Source organism: Taudactylus pleione, unplaced genomic scaffold, assembly GCF_031769625.1.
Source record: "Taudactylus pleione unplaced genomic scaffold, aTauple2 ptg000066l, whole genome shotgun sequence".
Taxonomy (NCBI): Eukaryota; Metazoa; Chordata; class Amphibia; order Anura; family Myobatrachidae; genus Taudactylus; species Taudactylus pleione.
This window is the reverse complement of record NW_028284468.1, coordinates 17,074,725-17,097,458: the sequence shown is the minus strand read 5'-3', so window position 1 is coordinate 17,097,458 and position 22,734 is coordinate 17,074,725. Positions and strand designations below refer to the sequence as shown.

Genomic DNA, 22,734 nt, shown 5'->3' with positions numbered 1-22,734 from the left:
CAAAATATCATGCTTTGTAAATTTGAGTGTTTCAGCTCACAACTCTCTCCCGTGTCCTTGTGATACCAAGCATGTTTAAACTCGGGCCAGATACGATTCTTAGTAAATTTGCCCCTAAGAATATCTACCAATATTTATCTACAATACAACAGTGAACCATTTTATCACAGCCTGCTCCTAGAGGGCAACAAGGACTTCTAGATGTGGTAAAAAAAAAAATGTATATTGCGCACTTAATACATCTACTCTAATATTTCCTAAATATAAGACAAAAGTATATCTGATTTCAGCAATAGAAAATGACACAAGAAAAGATCCTTATTGAGCTGAGGTATTTATAGAATATAAGACAGAACAATTTTAGCCATTTCCCATTTGTATGAATGAAATGGAAAATAAGTTCACACTTCTCCCCCACATCCCACATGGTAAGGACCTGGACAGGTCAGTGAGGAGCATTGCTCAGACTGTGTGACAGTTGTTTGCACCCAAATTACACATCAAACGGATCAATGTGACCATTTCCTGCACAAATATCTGGCAAACAAGCCTTCAGGCTCTTTCCACATTGTTATTTGTAAAACATCATTATAATATAATACGTATTGTTCCCCCATTTATTCGTATAAAAATATGTGGACAATAATAAAGATTGGGGAAGTTGGAGAGGTCTGAACTCTTTAAGGCTCATTTATGATTGGCACTAGTGCAATCCTATGGTGTAAATTCTTTTTTGTAACATCACGTGCCTGCATTGGCACAAATGCACCCATTTTTACAGGGAATTGCATAGATCTGCAAGCCAATATTAAGGGAATGGCTCAAAAGTTTGCCCCATTTCAATGATACAATGGGCATGTTCCATGCTGAGTGCAGATCATAGTGGCCTACTCCCAGAATTTCTGGGAGATGCTTGAATTTTGGAGGAATGGTGTAGTTAACCCTCCCGGATCCTGCATTGCATCACCCTAGTTGCCTCCATGACATGGTTCCGCAAATCACAGCATTATGTCACGGGTGTATATCTGAATCACACTACCTCCCCTCCTCCCTGAGCTCCCTCACCCGGTTCCCTGGGAGAAGAAGTACTGTAGGTAAGTATGGTGCAGATTATAAGGGATAGATTAATATGCCGGCGGACGGAAGTCCCGATGCTCGGCATAATGCAGACGCCGTGATGCTGAACTCATAAGAATATCGACGTCTGGCATCCCGACCGCAGGGATGTGGGTAAGTATTACCCTTAGCCCGGGGATGGGGGGGGGTCAGGTTTAGGAACCTCCCCAGGTGGCTTAGGGTTAGGCACCCCCCGGGAGCTTAGGCTGTGGGGAGGGGGGTTCAGGATAGGCACCACAGGGGGGAGGTTAGGGTTAGGCACTCCCCGGGAAGGGTTAGGCCAGTTACCTTACTCTGTCAGGATTCTGCACAGTCAAGATTCCGGCATCAGTATTTCAATCGCCGGCATCTCATGCACAGGCATATCATCCCCAACCTAAGCATCGCTTCTGCGATGTGGTACATCCCCCTGACTTTGGGTATACTATATACCATGGTTCAGTACCAAGAATATCACAAAGGACAGCTCTCCAGATAAGAGCTGTCTTTTGCGACGGCCCAGGACAGAGTGACTTCCGAGTTTAACACCCAGAAGTCACTATGACATCCTTCTGCACATGTGCAGAATGGCGCGGACCATGGGGGGTGATTGGAGGGATCTGATCAGATCCCTCCCAGACTGAAGCATCCCGATAAGAAGCCCATAAGCATCTATTGGGTATCGCCAACTGAAAGTGGCGTTACCCATTGGGACGAAGTGATGCATTCCGGTGCTTTGTACATTTGCAGAATGCTATAAAACTCCCGAAAACTGCATTTTTGTGGATTTTACTGCATTTTCGCCATTCATACATCCCGGCCTATAACTGTCCCATCTTATTTACCCACATACCAAATTTAGATTTAATTTTGTGGGATGAGATTAGTTTTCTATAAGTGCATTTTGACCAATGTAAAACAAACAAACCCAAGTGCCACATGAAATAAAACCCTAATAGTCCCCTATTGTTGTGGCTAGAAATGAGGCTAAAAGAGCTCTATTTGAGGAGAAAGTGGACCTCTCTGTAAAAATTTTTAAAATAATTTGAAAATAATTTTTTCCCCCAAAATCATTGCATCCATTAATTGGACAAAAGGGAAAATAGAAATTATGGCCCTCATTCAGACCCACTCGCAAGCGGGCGAACGTACGTTAGGCGTACGTACAAAATTATTTAAATTCAATGGCTCGCTCGTATTTTCGTTCGCATCTAAAATTCCTCCCTAAACTCAGGCGACCCCTCCTCTAACTAACGAGCATGCGAAATAGCGAGCGTACATCCCCGAAATGGCTTGAAGGGAACGCACGCACAAGTGAAACCGGAAGTGGCCTTGTCAGATGTCGATTACCTGCTCCTTTATTCTGCCTACCTCCCTCAATCGTATCATGCCAATCAATGTATCAATTAGCTTAATTGTTTTTTTTTTTCAACACAATGCAAGAAACTTTACTCTTGTCCGGGTTTGTGTTTACCCGCAGAATACGTACGGGTGGAACATTCGCTTTTATTGTTCAAAAAACATGTGAACCACAAATAAACAATTGTTCTATTGCTGTGGATCCCCGCATATTTCCCGGGGTTCATTTCTTTTTGTAAATTTGCTTACGCATGTCACTGCATCAAGCCTATCATAACTCTCCAGAGATTTCTGGCCCTGTTGAACACATGACTCATACACTAACCAATAAAATTGCTCCTGTTAATTTCCAAAATACATTAGCCAATCAGAAATTTTTTGCACACTTTATCAAAAATGTTTTGTATGAAAAACTCCATTGCCATCATGAGAGCCTCCGCATTCTCCAGGCGCGAGCTGCTGGTGCTTACGGAGGTGATGGATCGCCGTATCACCAGCCAGCCTCCACCCATCACCAACCGGCAGAAGCGCTCCGCGTATGCGGAGGCACGGTCCCGCCTGCGGTCCTTAGGTTCACGCCGCAACATCGGGCAGCTGGAGCGCAGGTGGTCAGACCTGCAACGGCGAACGCCCCGCTTGCTGGCATGCTTTCGCATGCAGATACTGGAAAGTAAGTGTTATGTATTGTGGTTTTCATGTTTGTGTTTGTGGGGCAAACTGCGTGTGCATGTTTTCCTGTCTGTCCTATTTATTATTTGTCCTCATATCTGCGTGTGCATGTTTTCCTGTCTGTCCTATTTATTATTTGTCCTCATATCTGCGTGTGCATGTTTTCCTGTCTGTCCTATTTATTATTTGTCCTCATATCTGCGTGTGCATGTTTTCCCTCTATTTCTGTTTTTTTCATTCTACTCCTATTTGCATGTTTTTTGTTGGTGGTTTTTGGTTTTTTATTTGGGCCCGGATTTGGCCAGAAACTAACCTCAATTTGTTTGACATATTTTAGGTGGACAGCCAAGACTACGCCGTCACCGTCCGGCCAGACGGCGTTCCCGGCCACTATCCCCAACCCCCAGCCAACACTCCACCCCAAATATTTCCCCTATACCCCACTCCTCCCCAGCCTTCCCAGACCCTCTCCCGGAACTGTCGGGCCTCATTCCCCTCCGTCCCACTTCCCCCTCTCCTCCACCCACCCCTCTTCCAATTACCCCCTCCCCGGAGTCCGTCATTACCCCTCCCCGTTCTTTGGGGAATGAAGGCTCCTCCGAGGAAGAACATGGAGGGACTTCCGGAGCTCCCGTTTTGGCTCCCGGTATGTTTTTCTTTCGCATTTTTTTTAAGCACAAACTGTTTGTATGTAATCATGTGTCGTGCCTTTATTCGTGATTTTTGGGTTTACTTTTGGTGATTTAGCAGTTTGCCTTTACCTCTTCCTGCTGGTTTCAACATACACATATCACACCTGTGGGAATTTGTACATAGGCCTTGTATTTTTGGCAGCACCCCCTTTTTGTTTTGTTTGTTTTTTTTAGGTTTAGGAGTGATTTCGTTGTGTTTTTTTTTTTTTAATGTGGCTTCCCTATTGTTTTATTAATCCACACACTTTTCTCACCCACAGAGGAACAGAGGCGTCGGCAAGAGGTGGTCGAATGTGTTGGCCAGATGCGCCAACATGTCATTGGCGTTCTTGTGGGCCTTGACCGGCTGTCTGGCATCCTTCGCCAGTAGTTTTTTTTGTTTTTTTTCGTTTTCTAAATAAATTGTTGATTTCGAATATATGTTCTGGCTCATTCTTTTTTTCCAAAACAAAAAAAAAATTTCCCTGACATAAGTTGACTGTTCCTGCAAGGATTTCCCTTTTTTAAAAGTTAGATTGTGTTTTGTATTTGTATGTAAAACAGCCACAAGAAACACAGAACAGTAACAATGTCATTTCCCTTTTTGGGTGTAGTGTCAATTAGATATTTCTATATTTTACAGGTTCCTAGTTGGTGTGCAAGCTGCTTAGGCCAATCTTCCAAATCCAAAGGTTTGGACAGGCTTCCTTTTGGTGTGGGTTGGGAACCTGAAAACATATTTCAGTTTACATCAACTGGTGTCAGTACTGGATTACCCCTTAGTCAAATGTAAGGTGTGTTAACCAGGTTACACTTGCTGTTAACGTCCAAAAAAAGGAAGACCATTTCACTCTCCAAACATTTATTCACAACATAAATGAGAAATCAAAGTGGTCACTCCCTCAAAAAAAAACACAGTGATAAACTCAAATACAACACATACAAATAAAATATTTAAATTAAAAAAACAATCAAGAACTGGTTGACGAAGGACCATGCCAACATGATTCCACATACATGGCGTTGCGATATGGGTTCCAGAATATATGCCCCAAATCACCAGATCCAGGTTTGGTAAGGGTAGCAGGAAGTAGTGAGCGTTGGAGTGCCAAAGATTATGTGAACAAACAGAAGATGGAGAAAAAAATAAAAATAAATTAGATGTTCACAAACAAACACAAACACATTAGGTATAAACACTGTAGTTTTGGTCAAACTTACCTAAAAAATCTGGCCACCAAATCATCGCGTATGGCCCCCCCCACATACTGACCTCCGACCAACCTCGGGGGGGCCATCCTCAGGTAAGGCATCCTCTGGCTGCATTGGGACACCACTCCTTATGGCGATGTTGTGAAATATCCCACACAGGACCACAATTTTCGACACCATATCCGGCAAATACATGAGCTCGCCACCAGAGCGGTGGAGGCATCTGAATCGGCCTTTTAAAAGGCCGATACAGCGCTCCACCACTTGCTTGGTGGCTGTAAGTGCGGAATTATACTCACTTTGTGGGCCTGGTGTGGGAGCCAAATAAGGAGTGAGCAGCCAGGACATGCAAGGGTATCCACTGTCTCCTGTGAAAAATAAGAGACAACATCAGGAACACTGTGTATCAAGCTTAACATTGTTATGTACTAAAGGTCTCCACTTACCCAGAAGCCACGCATCACCAGCTTGTAGGTTGGTTAATTTCTGCCATATCCCTGATTGCCGGATGACGAAGGAGTCATGTGCACTTCCTGGTAATTTAGCATTCAGGGACAGGATCTGGAGGGAGGCATCACATACCACCATTACATTCAGGGAGTGATAGTGTTTCCTGTTTCTAAATATTGCCTCCAGCCATGCTGGAGGCTGAAGTGGTATGTGAGTACCATCCACAACCCCTATGATGTGTGGGAAGCCAGCTATTTGGTAAAAATTGGCCTTGGCCACACTAAGGGCACCCATATCCAAAGGCATTTGAATAAAATGATGGAGGTGCTTGAAAAGGGCCTCCATCACTGCCCTCAGGATCCGGGAAAAGGAGGATTGGGAGATGCCCGCCACTATTCCCACCGTTGTTTGAAACGATCCTGAGGCACAGAAATGTAACACCGCCATAAATTGCGTCAGTGGTGGTATTGCTGTTGGACTGTCAATTTGCCGCTCAAGATCACTTTCTATTAATGAGAGAGTGTCTATGATGATTTTGGGAGGTAGACGGTAGCGTCTTAAAACCTCATCATCGGGCATTCCAAAAAGGGTGACACCTGTTCGAAATATCTGGGGCCTTGCATGCCTACGATGCCTACGCCTGGGATGAGATTGAGGTTGGTCGGCTTCCGGGAGCATGGCCAGAACAATCCGCCCCAGATCAACCTGAAATTCAAAGATTTCAAAGTAAGGCTTTTGACCCAACCCAAAACTATATTAAAACAACTTAGCTTGATGATACCATCCATTGCTGCTTACATGCCGGGGTATTGTCATGATACGACCAAACTGAAAATAAACACCAAAATTACTTGACACATTTCACTCTGTGCATTTTTGTTTATAAATTTTGTGCTAGACCAAAGTTAAAATATGCCAAACACCCACTTAGCAAAACCGCAAAGCGACATTTAACACAGTACATCAAAACGGGTCGAAATGTTGGCTCAAAAAGCGAAAGATAAACCACCAAAAAGTTAGAATGATTATTAAGCTGTTTAAAATGCGCTAATTAGTTCGCTAATACAAGTCACAAGAGTAACTACTAAAAATGCGCTAATTAGTTCGCTAATACAAGTCACAAGAGTAACTACTAAAAATGCGCTAATTAGTTCGCTAATACAAGTCACAAGAGTAACTACTAAAAATGCGCTAATTAGTTTGCAAATACAAGATAAAAAATGGACTTACCAAGAGCAAATATCTAAGATTCAAAATCAAAAGGTCTTTGGGGTCGAAAATAAACAAAATCTAAAATAGAAGAAATTATGGATCCAAAAATTACAAAATATATGAAACACAATGAAACAACAATTGAACAAAAGTTAGACTTCACAAAACTTACCAAATCAAGAAACGAGGTCCCAAAAATATAAACCAACAAAGATAACGGAAAAAAAAAACGCAAATCTAACCAACAAACGAATCTCCAACCGCCAACTCCTTTCTACGCAATCAACAAACTCCAGCCAAGATAACCTCCAACAATCCAAAAACGCCACCTCGACTTGAGACACACCAAGCCATAAATAGTGTTTCGTTTCCCGCACAAATTAAGGAGGGATCATAGGGCCGCACAATCAATGATGCGGCCGCAAAATAAGGACGCATGTATAAATACGTCACGAAAACACATTCAAATTCTGGTGTATTTCTTGTTTGGACCTCAGACATGGCGACAGACCAGGGAAAAAATGCCCAAGAGTCAGGCGGTAAGTCTTTCATGCATTTTCTATCAATGATTAATTTGAAACATAAGATTAGGCAAGTTGTGATTTTGTGAATTCTGTAAATTTACACAAATAGGTGAGGAGGATGACATGGAAGAGGCTGCTGGGCCCAGTATTCCGGCCAAAGCGGCCAAAAAAGAAAGGAGATGGAGGTTTTGATCCAGAAGTGTGTGGACATCCTGCCACAGGCAGACAGGAATATGAGTCTAAGCCAGAAGTGGAGAATGTGGGAAGAGGTAGCCGTTGCTGTCAATAGGGTGGGTGATTATATCCGTCTAGCCCGGGATGTCAAATGGCGGTAAGTAAACCCTTGCCCCCCCTAAAAACAAACCCCATTTTAAACCAAAGGATAATGGCTTCCATTTTTCCCCACAGATGGGGCGACTTCAAATATCGCCTAAAGCAAAAACTCGCGGACAGGGCTAGGCATGCAAGGGGGACAGGTGGGGGTCCCACCCCTGTGTCATTGGAGTTGACGGATTTAGAAGAGCTGGCACAGGGGTGTGTGCAGCCTGTGGAGGTGTTTGGCGTGTCCAACATGGATACGGACATGCCAGACTTTGCGGCTCCTCATGTTGGCCCAGGTAAGTATTGTGATGTCACCAACACTGAAATGCTATTGTGCCAATATGTAGATTCTAATGTGACTCTTTTCTCATTTTTCCAACAGAGACACAGGCGGATGAGTCTGCTCCAGAGGGAAGCCTTGGCCGCAGAATTTCTGCTGGCTCTGCAGGGGAGGAACCAGTACATCCGGCTGAGGACCCTGCAGAAGCCAGTCCAGGGCGTGCCCCCTCGCAGGCAGTGGACCTCCTCACAGAACTCAATTTCAAATCGGATTTCCATACGGAGATTCTGCAGAGGATGGACGCCAGTCTGATACGGGTGGCTGAGGCCCTGGAGCAAAATGCTGCGGCCAACGTGACCATTGGTCAGGCCCTGGCGGAAAATACCAGGGCCAACATCCGCATTGCCGATGCCCTGGAGCAGCTCGTTCGCCAGCACATGGTGGAGCCGACCTCCCTTCCTGCCGGAACATCAGGATCCTCCACCTCTGGCACAACATCAGCCAATCCTCCAAATGTGCCTAGCCCTGTGCCTAGTCCAGAGGCCACAACATCTGCCTCTGGACAGGCCAGCCCGATGGCATCCCGGACCCGGTCTGGCGCCCACCCTCCCCCATCCAAACGGGCGAAAAAACGGTGACAGCAATGGCGACTTTTCCCACACTCCTTCTGTGCTTGGCTCATATTCCTTTCTGGTCAAAACTTCCCTCTCCTTTCTTGTGAAATGTTTTTAATATATTTTTGTACGTTTATGTTAGCACTTATTGATTATTTTTTTTTGTTAAAAAGTATCTTTGCCAGAAAAACAAAAAACAAAATATTATGCCAATTGGTTTGTGTTTAAACAATAAATTTATGATAAAAATCTGACATTGTATTGTGACATTATTGTACAAATGGGTTACATTTAATCCTGGCCCTAAAGGCAAAAACTGACACAAAAAACCATTTCATTTTTAAAATAAAAAGGCCTCTTGAAGGAACGTTTAAAAAATCACATAACGATGCAAATTCCACAGTAAAAAAAAAAAGGGGAGCTAATTAAAACATGATGACATTATTGTCACAATAGGCCTTAAACAACAAATTGAGGCCAAAAAACCCCCCAAAAATGTACGCCAATTGATTGTGTAATCCTGACATTAGCAGGTATGATTTCCACCTGCGTACGGTTTTGTGCTATCCCAATAAACTGCTTTCCAAACACATACCAAGCCGGTTTTCAATACAACACTAATTGCTTTTGTGACCACCCGCGATTAATCGCTGCAACATCATGGAGTCCCGGGACGGAGGAGAAGGCCATCGTCAATGTGGTCGAGTAATCCAGACCCTAAACTGTGCGAGCATTTTGAAGGGAAAGAGGATGTTCCAGTGACGTATGTGACAGTCCGAACACATTTGACGTTCGCATCTGCTAATGTATGTACGCCCCAAAAACGCCTCGCCACGCCTGCGTTTTTCCATCTCCACCCCCGTCAACACCCAAAAACGCCCTGTTCTGTCAATCACATTTGACATGTCACATCCTGTACGCTATTTTAGGAACGAGAGAAAAAAAGCTCGCAATCTGCCGTACGCACATGCGCAGTGTAACACCGACGCATGCGCGGTTAGTCAACATCGGAACGCAACGAGCGTACTGTTGGTAACGTGCGGCTCTGAATGAGGGCCCATGTTTGATGCAACTTTTGAAAATGAATTTGGAATTTATCTGGGCTGTGATGCTCTCTTTCCTTTTCAGAGACACCAGTGATGGCATGACTAAGAACTTCCCTATTTGTCCATTTACCATCACATTCCTCACTTATGAATACGTACTATAAATAAACATAAATATGGGAAAAAGAGAATTAAGAACCATAGATTAGCATGAAAAACTAACTGTAAAAATAGTCTACAATGTTTTGGAGGCGATTTTTGTTTATCAATTGAGTAATTTTATTGTGATTATAAAGACATAACACCCAAAAGGAATGAAATGAAACAAAACAAGAACAGAAAAAGAAAGAACAGTAATATAGGAAGTATATAACATAACAAGCTAATAGCGCAACAAAGCAATTGGAAAGAGGACAAAGGAAAATAACAATTCAAATATACATGTGATGTAAATAGAAGGAATTACATCCCTCAGGAGAAATGAAGAGCAAAACACCACAAAATAAAAAGGAAAAAAATAGGGAGGCAGGAATGCTCATGGGAGTTCAGGGAGTAGAGAGTTCCGGGTCTAGGGCAATACGGGATGATTGCAAAGAGACCACACTTCTTCAAATTTATCAGGGCATTTCCATTTAATATACTTGTAAAACGTTCATGGGAGGTGGTAGAATTTACCAGCCTATCCATGCCACAAGGGACGGAGCCTGTGTAGCCATCCAACCTCTGACAATAAGCACTTTAGCTAGTGTTGTAAGAACAGTAAAATAAAGTTGTAGATCAGAATTCACAGAGTTCAAAAGCAGTGGCCAAAGATACAAATATGGGGGTCAGCAAGATGATCCCGATCCCAGTCTAAACAATACAACGTAACACTGCAGAGCAGAATGCCAATGAACATAGCAGATGCCAGACATTAGTGTCAGGAGCATTGCATTTGGAGGTAGAATGTGACCTCACAAGCTTAACCAAATGCTCTGGGCAGGATTTGCTGGGGGAAAAACGGGCATAGGCTGAAGCCAATTGGGGGCAGCCAAATACCTCCGTCCAGTCATAATCGGTCAGGGAGCAGAAGTCACCCTCCTACCGTGATCAAAGCAACTGCAGTCCTCCCTCTCCAAAGTGTAAAATCAGGAATGAATAGTTATAGGAGATACCCTTCTCAGAAGCCAGGGTGCGGAGCAAAATATGTACAGGTGATTTGGATATAGCCGACTCTGCACTACTCCCCCACAATAATATATTGTTTGTTTCAGTTTTATATGTTGCTACAATTTCCTGTTTTTTAATGAATTTTATATTTTTTATTAGTGAGATCTATGCTTTTTTATTAATTGATGAATTGTATACTGATATATTTTCATTTCTATTGAAACATATATGCTATTTAATATCAAGCCGCACTATATATATTTAAACCTATAGCGCTGTTATCTCCATTAGCTTACTGTTTATTTTAAGCCTCGGCTTAGGAAGCTAACGCCCTCCCTTTTCAGCTGCTTTGGTTTATTTTGGCAGCACCCTGCAGTATCACTTGTTTTTTTCCTTTGTTGTAAATATCAATATGCACCTCAGACACTTTGTCTGTCACCTGTTTTTCAGTCATAATAGCCTGCAGTAGTTGCTCCATAGTGATGCCTGAATTCCCTACAGACGAGGGAGATAGTTGTACAGTAGATTACCAGGAAGAGACTGAGCATTTACTGAGGGATTAGGGGAGTCAGAGGTAGGTGAGTCATTGGAAATTAAAAGAAGGAGGCAAGGGCCACAGCCGCAATTGAGAGGACACACTCTCAAACAGTATGTGGGCACAGGAGCACACCATAGTAGAAAAATGCCCAGAAATGTTAATTACAGAGAAGAAGAATATAAGGGCACCTCAGAAGTACCACAAGACCAAGCAGCCGGGACTCAACACAATAGGAAAGTATCCAAGGAAGTGAAATGCAGAGATAGCAGCAGAGGAGAATAATGTACCAGTTCCCTAGAAGCACAGGGCCATAGAGTACTGTGCCATGCCTGCGTAATTTCTGGGGTGTAGCCTAATGAAAGTAGTTGTGACCACACTTCCTAACAAAAACATGGTATTTGCTGCGCAGTGTGCTCCGCATAGGGGTGCAATGTGCCCCAGCTACGGGCAAATCCATGGGGGGCACGATCAGTGTGATCGCTTTCCCTCCCCCCTACACGCACGGCCAGAGGAGACTGTTGCTCATCAGCAGCCTCCCTGGTCCCACCATAGCCTAGCACACAGCAGCTGGGCTGTGGAGTACTGGGGAGATATAGGGGTCTATTTACTAAGCAGTGTTAGGAGAAAGAATGAAAAGTGATAAGGTGCCAGCCAATCAGCTCCCAACTGTCATTTTTCAAACACAGCCTGTGAGATGGCAGTTAGGAACTGATTGGCTGGCACCTTATTACTTTTCACTCTGTCTTCTAACACTACTTAGTAAATAAAGCCCACAGGCTGATGACACTGACAGGTAAGGGAGGGAAGGTGGACCTGGTCCCTTCTATCAAGCCCCGGCAACACTAGCAGCAAGGAGCAGATTGAGAGCCGCTGCATGAGGTGGAGTAATGGCGGCCCCACACTGGATCTGGGCAGAAGACCACAATACAGATCCCGGAGCAGGGGTGAGAGAGATACACCCCATCCAAAGTGGTCAACACAGTCCCGGAGGTATATTTACTAAAGTGCAGGTTTTTAGAAAGGGAGATGTTGCCCATAGCAACCAATCAGATGCTACTTTACATTTATCTAGCACCTTCATGAAGATAATAGCTAGAATCCGATTGGTTGCCATTAGGAACATCTCCACTTCTAAAAATCTGCATTATAGTAAATAAACCCCCAGACCGATAGCCGGAGCAGGAGGCAACAGAGCCGAGGGGTCTCCACCGGCTACAGGAGAAGATTGCAGGATTAAGCGCTGGACAGCACAGGACTAGAATCCTACTCCATTGCTGCCCAGGCCATGCCCCATTTTGGAGGTGAGTGAGGGGCCCATTTATCATTAAATATTTGCAGCTCAGTCCCCCAAAACACCCATTTTTTTTAACTGCAAACATTTAGCATCACCCCCGTGTATGAAGGAGGGATTGCAGCAGATATCTCCGATACCTGCTGCAATCCCTCCATTCCCGCAGCCCATAAGTTTCTATGGGGGATGCGATGCTGCCAGATTTACCATCTTCCAAAATGCCAAGCATTCCAGAGATTGGCCCCCACAGCTAACATCATCTGAAGATGGCATTAGCATGTTGTAGCTTATGGGCTACACTTTGCATAATTAGCCATTAGAGCTAATTATGCAAACCCTCCCCGGCAATGGCGGCCACGCATGTGCAGTCAGTTGGACTGTGCATGCGCAGTAGCCCCGGCAGCACTCCGGGCACATCACAGGGATTGGCTGCTTTCAGTGCCCCTGTCCTTGCAGGTGTTGGATAATACTTTCCAGCACTATGATCATATCTTTCTCTGCGATCATGGGCAGTAATATCATGCTCAGATTGCATTGCAAATGCGATCATTAATAAATGGGCCCATGAGTGAAAAAAAATCACTTACGTACTGTAAGTGCTTCAGCTTAAAAAGAAAGATAAGCTGGTACAGACTGCAAGCTAAAACATAATGCTGTACATTTAAATGCTGCATATGATATGTAAGTTACAAAAAGATGCTGTATGCAAACAGGAACAATAACCTGGACTAAATACACTGGAGCAATGTGATTCTGTAGATTTTGTGTGTGTGAATTATTAAAAGGCAAAAACCTTTTCCTGACCTCCCTAGAAAAGTTGAATAAATGTGGGAGAAGAGAGAATATTGACTTATATACTACGCAGTGTTGTATTGGAAAAGTACCGGTACTTCCCTGTGCTCCTCTAAAGCCACTATAGCACCCACCTGCTGTTAAGTCATAAATATAAAAATGGACTAACAATTGTGCCTTGTGCTCTTATGCAAATATTGCCATTGAATTTCAGTGAATACAATAGCCTCAATAGAGTCATGAGTAGTGATAACAGGCAATGCTCACTGGTTACAATATTCAAAATAGTCTGTTCAACAGGTGAGTGGACTGTCAAACGTTATTTACTGTGCATGACAGCCTTGTGAATGGCATTTTACTGAAGACACTTTTTGTTTTGGACAGACAATACATAAAATAAAGCTATTTAATACATAGTCATATTCTAACAAACAAAGAACACTATGTACTATTTAATTTGGTATTTAAAAATACTGAATATATTCCCAACATTAAATCATAAAACGTGACAGTACATGCATGTCCTGCTTGTGGAATACAAAAGTTGGACAGTTAGATACAAACAGACAGCTGTACAGTCAGATAACCATAGGAAATAGACTTACACCGCAACTGATCACAAACTGGAAAAGATAATATAGCACGAAAATGTACAACAATGATTACATGTAGGTTAGGAAGTGTTTATGTTTCAGTTATAATGTTAGTTTTATAGTATCTTGTTACCATCTTATTTAACCCCAATGAACTGCTGTATCACTATGGGCCGCTGGCAGCTCGCGTTTCAGTCCATTATAGAAGCTGAATTCCACTAGTAGGAGCTGACGTGCAGAGATGACGGAACCCATTAGATCCGGCCCTATATGTTTAATTGTTGTCACAACAAGAGTTAATATTGTGGCATTGTACCTCTGTATATTTCTATAATCTCTGTATACACAATTTAGGGTTCAGAAAAGGATAAATTTAGTGTAACTGAACAGAGGGCCTGATTCAGAGCCGCTCGTAAGCGGCCGCTCGTTCGCTCTGAGCGATGTTCGCACAACTGCGCATGCGTATGGGTCGTAATGCGCATGTGCAAACCAGTCATTGCGGTCGGAAATTGTGCGCTCGTAACACAGCGAGGGGCTGCTAATTTGATTGACAGAATGTACCGTTTGTGGGTGGTACCAGGGGAAGGTGCTTGAAAACGGGGGAGTGGAGATCCGAAAGCAGGCGTGCCAAACGGTCAAAAGGGTGTTTATTGGGAGTGCATAATTAGTAAAGGAGCGTCATCGACCACGTCACTTGGTTGTCTTTTAGCCTGAACTGCTCGCAGTGATTGCGGTAAGAAAATCCTACCACAACCACTGCGAGCAGTTCTGATGCCTTTCGATGTTCCCGATTAATCTAATAAATACCGGAGATGATGTGTGATGCGAACGGCAAAGGGGCGTCTTTACAAAATGGCGAGCCCAATTTTCTAACGCTCGCTCAGACATAGAGGTGTCAACACACCGCAAAGAGCGAGCGCTCAATTTAAATATCCGGCCCCTTTTTTAGAACGACCATCTGCAAATAGCGTCCGGCTCTGAATCAGGCCCAGAGTTACAGGCAGGAAGACACCTTCAACATTATAACATATCTTCAATATTGATAGTTTCCCAAAGCCTGTATAAATAAATGTTTTAAAGTATATTAGCAGCTCTGTTGTACAGTGCAAGCTGTGCTTATGTTTAGTTGTCCTTTACATAAAGTACAGTATGTGAGGTAACCGAATAATTACCTGAAGTATAGGGTGTTTCACTCGCTATTGGCCCCAAAATTTTTCTTATAACTTTTAAAGTAATTGACGTAATTTTGTTAAATTTGACACGTCTCGGGTCTGTGTGTTACATGGCGATATGAACCGGTGCACAGTTGAACAATGCGTATTTATTGTTCAGACGTACAGGAAAACGCTCATATCGACACGTAACACACAGACACGATGAATGTGGACGCCTCAGTACACACCACCACTGTGAGAAGCAGGAATACCTACTGATTATCAATGGCGGCTCCAGAGGTACTGACTAGGGTGGTGAACAGCTGGTCTTCACTTGACGCATACATGAACAGTTGGCCTGGATGCTAATGGGAAACACTTTCAACACTTGTTAGCAGACACCCCCCCTGTGTTTCTGCAAATCCAGCCATGCAGTGTCTCTCCAGTTCCAGCCAGACTCCCTTCTGTGTCTCCCCAGCCAGTACTCCTTCTGTGTCTTCAGCCAACCAAATCTCCTTCTTTGTCTCCAGACAGCCAGCCTGCCCCTTTTGTATCTCCACCCAGCCAGCCCCCTTCTATGTCCCCAGCCAGGCCCCCTTCTGTATCCCCAGTCAACAAGCCCCCCTTCAACGTCCCTAGCCAGCCAGCTTCCTTCTGTGTCCCCAGCCAGCCAGACTCCCTTCTGTGTCCTCCAGGGTAGTGGATAGATCCCCTTCAGTAGATGTACCCTTATGTCATCAGTTACTGTCCAACGTCATTAGTTACTATCCACATGGACAGAGAAGGAATATAAACATGTGGCAAGTGAAGCAAGCCACTGTGACCGAAGAATGGCGAGTGAAACGAGACTGCGAGGGGACAAATTTCTTCTTTTGGTGGCCTTTATGGGCATGGAACCGCACTTCTGCCTTCACTCCACTCCACTTCCAGGTATATCTACTGAAGGGGATCTATACATTACCATGTCCCTAGCCAGCCAGCCCCCCTTCTGTGTCCCCAGGCAGCCTGCCACCTTCTGTCTCCAGCCCAGCCCCATTCTGTCCCTCCAGAGTCAGTCCTCTCACTTATCTTCTTCTCGACGGTGCGGTTCCTTTCTTTCAGCTGCAGCAGCGCAGTGTAACATCATGACATCACTCACCACACTGGGTCTTAAAAGAAAAACTTTATTGCACGGTGGGCAGATGGCGGCCGGGTTGCTGGGCTGGAGGGCAGGTGGCGGGCGAGGAAGTGGGCACACAGCAAACTTACTTCGGGGCCCGGGACTCTAGTCCTGGCAGTCCCCCCTTGATGGCGGTCCTGCTTGCCATGACTACCTCAAGTTTCTCATAGTCCAAGGTATGTCTGTGTCAAATTTCACTAAATTATAGCAATTACTTTAAAAATTATAAAAAAAACTTTGGGCCAATAGCACCTTGTATATTATAAGCTCTGCTGTACAGTGCAAGCTGTGCTTATATTTAGTTGTCCTTTACAGTATGTGAGGTAACAGAATAATTACCTGAAGTATAGATTGAAACTCTTGTATTTTTGTCTTTAGTGTTTCATTTTCACGCTCAAGTTCCATCATCTGTTCCCTCTTTGGACGATTCTCAATGTCATTTTTTAGTTTAAGGGATTGGTTTCTTTCCAGTTTACATTCCTCTTCAACTTTGTTCAAATGATGCTGTAGGCGATCAATCTGCATTATTCAATTAACAACAGAGTATAACATATTACATTACTGAAGATAATTTTAATATTTAACAAATAGCTTGAATCTTATATATGTTAGTAATGTATAATTAACACTGATTGTGCTACTATCCAGAAAATTGTATTATTCCGGGTAGCTCCATGACTGACAGTATATTGCAAAAACCAGGCTTGTGTTTTGTATTCGATTTAGATTTCTCCAACAAACATGGAAATTCGATCAAAATGCAAAAAATATTTAACTAATTTTTCCTATATTAGTTATTATATATTTGACTTTAATTTACTGTATATTTAGAATGGCCTCTGAATGAAAACATTGAAGGTGAGATGATTTAATGATTGCATTTAATATGGGGATCAATGACGTCCATCATCGTCTACTTACCTACTTTAGGGTCCACCAGAATCCATCATTTAAATGTTGTCAGAACAGCTCCGTGATACCCAGATGTCCTGGCTATAGCATCACTTTTGGGTTTCAGAACTGGCTGATGTAATATGCATGCACAAGTGGACACTATCCTTAGAGATCCCTCTCCCAGCCAGTTTACGCTATTGTAGTCCATAGATTACAATTACTAACCCCATCAAAAGATGCGTTAGTTATTAGTGTCAAGCTAAAGTCATGCTGTCCGAAGCTTGATACATGTGCTCAGATCACAGCAGGATATTCTGTACTGAGCAATTGCAGCAGGTATCTCTGAACTATGAAGATATTTAAGGGGTATCCTGCAGTGATCCGGAAACCTCTGAAAATAGAATAGACATCGATACATCTCTACCGGGGTCTCATTTAGAGTAGGACGCAGTTGTGTTCCGAATATACATGAAAGTTCTGTTTCAAAATATCCATGCATATATGTATGATGAACTACATGTACCTCAAGATATACCCACTTAAAAACACAAGTCACATTTTCTATATAAAATGCAATGAAATACAGGGGTCTATTTACTAAGTCTTGGATGGAGGTAAAGTGGACTGAGATAAAGTACCAGCCAATCAGTTCCTGTCATTTTTCAAACACAGCCTGTGGACATGGCAGTTAGGAGCTGATTGGCTGGTACTTCACTTCATCTCTGTTCACTTTATCTCCATCCAAGGCATAGTAAATAGACTGCACAGATACAAACACAAGCTGATGCACTGTGTGTTCTGACATCTTTATATCATAGCCAGCATTAACTTTCTCAGCAATTTGTGCTACAGTAACTCTAGGACCAGATGGGCTAGCCTTCACTCCCCATACACATCCATGAACCGTGGTCGCCCATAACCCTGTTGCCGGTTCACCAGTTGTCCTTCCTTGGAGCACTCTGGTAAGTACTAACCACTGCATAGCAGGACCACAGTCTCACTATACGGTGCCTGCTCTAGAGTCACATCGCTTAATGTCACCATACCAAGAAGTCCAGACGCAGCATCTGCCTCATTGAATGTCCGACCCCCACAGTCATTATCCAGCACTGGGGATCAGTAATAGCAGTCACCACTCAAGCCTCACTACACCAATGAGGCGGGAGTGGTTAGAGACAGCTGCAACACCAGCCTTGCAAAGACTTGTTCCCCGCTTTCACCATCTTTCGGGGATAGGCAACAGAAGACTCTAGGGGCTAAACTTACTAAGATTCGACTCTGGACATTTTGGTGTTTTTCTGCAATTTTGGCAATTTACTAAATGCCAATTCGACTGCTATTTGCAGGTGAAACTTGACTTAACTCACCAATTCGGCTAATTGAAGCAATTATTGTATCATTTACAAGTACTTAAATAAAAATCACAAATTTACTAAGAATCATGGTCGTCAAAGCGATCAAAATAACATCAAAATCGCAGCACAATGCACAAAATAAAAGGACCTGCCTGAGAGTAGCATGTTTGTTTAAAGAATTAAATAAATAAAAAATGTCTAAAGTGTGTGGGGCCCCCCTTCAAAAGCATAACCAGTCTGGGACCTCTGAGCCTTGTCTGGTACCGGAAACATGGGGGAAAAATTGTCGTAGGGTCCCCCTGTTGAAATCGAAAGCCTATGAAAGGTCTCACTGCCCTAATTTCTAATTTTGTTCCAAAAACTGAAGGCATTAATAGGGTTATCCACTTATAAAATTATTTTAACTATACTCTCAACATTCACAAAAATAGTATTTTAGCAGGGGATCCTCCCCTGGGACCCCCACTATATTTATCAGAGCTATATACAGTTATAATGTTACAATTCAAACCCAAACCATTTATAATCCTTTTCATGAGTTGATGCCATGAAATTGTATTGTATACTAAGCAGAGGAGAAGACAGTTGTACTTTCGCTCTTAAAGAGCTAATTAGGATTTTTGAGTACTGATATTACAAGCATATCTCTGGTTATTACTTTGTATGCAATCAAAAATGTATCTCTCTGGCGCACAGACACCTGTCACACAGCCGCCGCGGTCAGTCCTGCCAGTTACGACAGCATCTGACAAGTTACGCAGTGATCCAATAATTACTGCCTAACCCAAAGCCACATATACAGATGTGTCTTTGCTCATCTAGCATCAATATGCCATGCCGAGTGATATGACTGGCGTGAGTGAGCCGTCAGGTCCCGTAAAACAGACCGTGCTGGTGCTGATTAATCTGATGTGTGACACTTGTATATCTGTGTGTGACTGAGACTGTAAAAAGAACTTGTCATGGAAAAAGCTGTGGCCGCTGCATCGTAGCACTTCACATGCTGATTGAGAGACTGAATTGCACATAGATTTATAGGTTTCACATGTCAAATTAATCAGCACGGTTTCCTGGTGAGTCCTAGGGGTAAATTTACTAACAATCAAGATTGATCGAGATGTCAATCTAGGGTGATTTAAGGGTTGATTTTCATCTCGCAAATTTACTAAAGGTAAAGTTGGGTGAGATTGAAAGAAATTTCTCTCTTCTCACTGGTAAAACTCAGGGGAGATAGCTAACTAGAATCAACTCACCATCGGGACAACTCAGAAGTACTATTCACCTAAAATATACATCTCTCAAATTTACCAAGAATCAGGATGACAAGCTCGGGTGAGATAACAGCAAACTCTCTGCCAAATTGAAGTTTTAAACACTCACCTCCAGAGCTGCGAGTTTGCCAGAAACATACACAGATCAGTGTGATTTGTGTATGTTTCTGCATGTAATTAGTTAAAGTAGTGTTAATTTAAAAAAAAAAAAACGACCTAGGTTTCCCCCCCAAAAGCATGATCAGCCCCGGACTTGTCAGCCTGTCCTGGTACCTAAAATTACGGGGAACAAAATGAGTATGGTTCCACCATAATTTAGGAACCAGCACCAGGCTGCAGGGCCAGTTCTGGTTTTAAATATAGGGGGAAAAAAAATTGCGTAGGAGTCCCCCTATATTTAAAACCAGCACCGGATCAAACCTACTGGGTTGTAATGCCACAGCCAGGAGACCCTATTACCAGGTCTCCAGGGCCAAAGCATTCTCACCCCAAGCAGGTCAGGCCAAGCCGGGGATCTCTGGGGAGGTGGGGCCCCCCCAAAAAAGGGGTCCCCACTCTCCCAAAACTCCAGGTTTGGTCTGAAGCCTGGGGCTCTTTCACGCACCGTTTGGCTGTGGGTACGGGGGTAATAATGTGTAAAACTAAAGAAAACTATTGTATTTTACAGTGAAGTACAGGTGACAGCATGCCTTCCCTTTGGCACTTGTGGAACTACAAGTGCCAGCAGGTGGGCGGCACCCATACCTCCACTGTAAAATAAATAGTTAAATACAGACATTACACACACACCTTATATACAGTCAGGTGCATAAATATTGGGACATTGACAGAATTTTCATATTTTGGCCTCTATTCACCACCACAACGGTTGTAATTCCTACACTGTTCACCTGATTTGGATGTAATAAAACTCAAATTAAATCTGAAAGTCTGCAGTTAATTCACATCTTGTTTGTTTCATTTCAAAGCCATTGTGGTGGTGAATAGAGGCCAAAATATGAAAATTCTGTCAATGTCCCAATATTTATGCACCTGACTGTAGTACAAGTTTATTACACACACACATCAATCACACATACTTGCCTGTACCAGCCAGTCTGTCCTCTTCTCCAAGTAGATATCTGTATGGAATGACCTGCAAAAAAGATCCTATACTCATCTCCATCCTCACGCTGGTCACTGTAGGATCCAGGGGGGGTCTTTGCCAAAAAAAAAAAAACTTACGTTAGCGATGTGCGACCGCTGATTGGCTCCGGCTCCTGACAGTTCTGTCAGGAGCTGGGGCCAATCAGCGGCCGCTCTTCAGCTGAAGATCCTGATGGAGGCTGGTAAGTACCCTATCCCTCCCCTCTGCCCCCCCCGTCCCTAACCCTCCCGGGTGGTGCCTGTCCCTAACCTCCCCTGAGGTGCCTAACCCTAACCTCCCCCCGGTGGTGCATAACCCTAAACCCCCTTCCCGCAGCCTAACCCTAATCCTCCCTGGGGGGTGCCTAACTGTAAGTCCCCCCCAGGGGGTGCTTAAACCTAACCACCCCGCAGCTAAGACTTACCTGGTTCCAGTGTCTTGCAATCTGGATGCCGGCTGTCGGGATTCCGACGTCGGTATCCTGATTCATAAGGGGACGCGTCTGTATTTTGCCCGGCGGCGGTATATCCATGTCCGGCATCTCGTCTGCTGGGATATGCACTACATCCCGTAAAGGCCTAGTGATAAATCTTTTTTCTACTAAAATAATGTACAAAAGGGTGTTTTCACACCCTTTTCACATTATTTTAGTATTACTTAAATGTATCAAAGTACTAGTTAAACCAATTGCACAGCTCATATAAGTAAACATCAAATTAGAGACATATCCCATGTTGCAATTAATCACGTATCCATAGTCACTCACAAACTTACATACAGTACTAACAAACTGGATAGAAAATAATTTGCATTGTGTGCTGCACACAAAGAAAAAATAAAGTATAACTTTTATTACACTAATTAAAATCATCCCCTGTACTGCCTACACTGAATGATATGTCATTCAGTGCAGGCACCCTCCCTCATCCCCAAACATGGCTAATCTGTCTTTATCGGCAGGTTGACCGTCATGTTCAGGCGATGATTAATGTCGGAAACGACCAGCGGGAGTGCACATCGCTGGTCATTTCCGACATTATTCTGCACAATTTATGCACGATTAATGAGCGATTGAACGATAACAATGTCATTATCGTTCAATCGCTCATTTATATCTGCAAGTGGAATACGCAGCTTATGGACAGCAATAGTGAATAGAATCACTGTGTGCAGGATTGCTGCTGACGTATGTCCTATAAATATTGCATAAACACTGTAACCAACAATGTGTCTGATATCTTACTGTTATTACACAGTATACCATAGGTCAGTGGTTCCCAAACTGTGTGCCGTGGCACCCTGGGATGCCTCGGGACACTCCCAGGGGTGCCTCAGGTTGGTGGTCCAGCAACAAATCAAACTATTTATGGACAATGTAAGAGGCAAAAACATAAAATATATGGACAAACAGAAGTGCTACAATGTCCACCACCACATAACTGAACCTAAGGATGACAGGTAAGCACAATTTACTTAATTTTTTTCTGAATTTCTCAATAACAAACTTTTAGGTTACGGGTGCCGTGAAAAAAATGTTGATACTCCAGGGCACCGTAATTCAAGAAAGTTTGGGAACCACTGCCATAGGTGACAAATTTGTTACACATAAAAAATATATCATTTAAGCTAAGACTGTATCAGTTCTTTTTCCACAATTGAGATCTACAATTTGAAATTGATAGGTACTGTATATTTGCACCAAACAACATATATACACTGTTTGTTGGAATTGAGGGTATTTCTCAATGATCCAGTGCCCCTTTACTAAAATGCTATAGAGGTATTGAGTAACAGTAATCCCCAAATTAACTAGAATTATTCCTATACAGCCAGGAATGTGTATAATACAGATTATTGATGCACGATATATGTATCTTCTGTGATTGAGGTTACTATATGTCCCCTTTATTATACATCTCTTACATAGAATCTCACATCTGAATTACAAGGTGTAATCTT

At 43.2% G+C, this 22,734-nt stretch overlaps 1 protein-coding gene across 2 annotated transcripts in view; it reads right to left on the bottom strand.

Annotated features, from left to right (window-relative positions):
* CARD11 (caspase recruitment domain family member 11) overlaps positions 1–22,734 on the bottom strand; it is a 210,774-nt gene that overhangs the window by 113,606 nt on the left and 74,434 nt on the right. For both annotated transcript variants that reach the window (XM_088466877.1, XM_088466879.1), the window contains exon 5: positions 16,469–16,648. In XM_088466877.1, the coding sequence (XP_088323003.1) occupies positions 16,469–16,648 (180 nt within the window). The remainder of the gene's footprint in view (positions 1–16,468; positions 16,649–22,734) is intronic.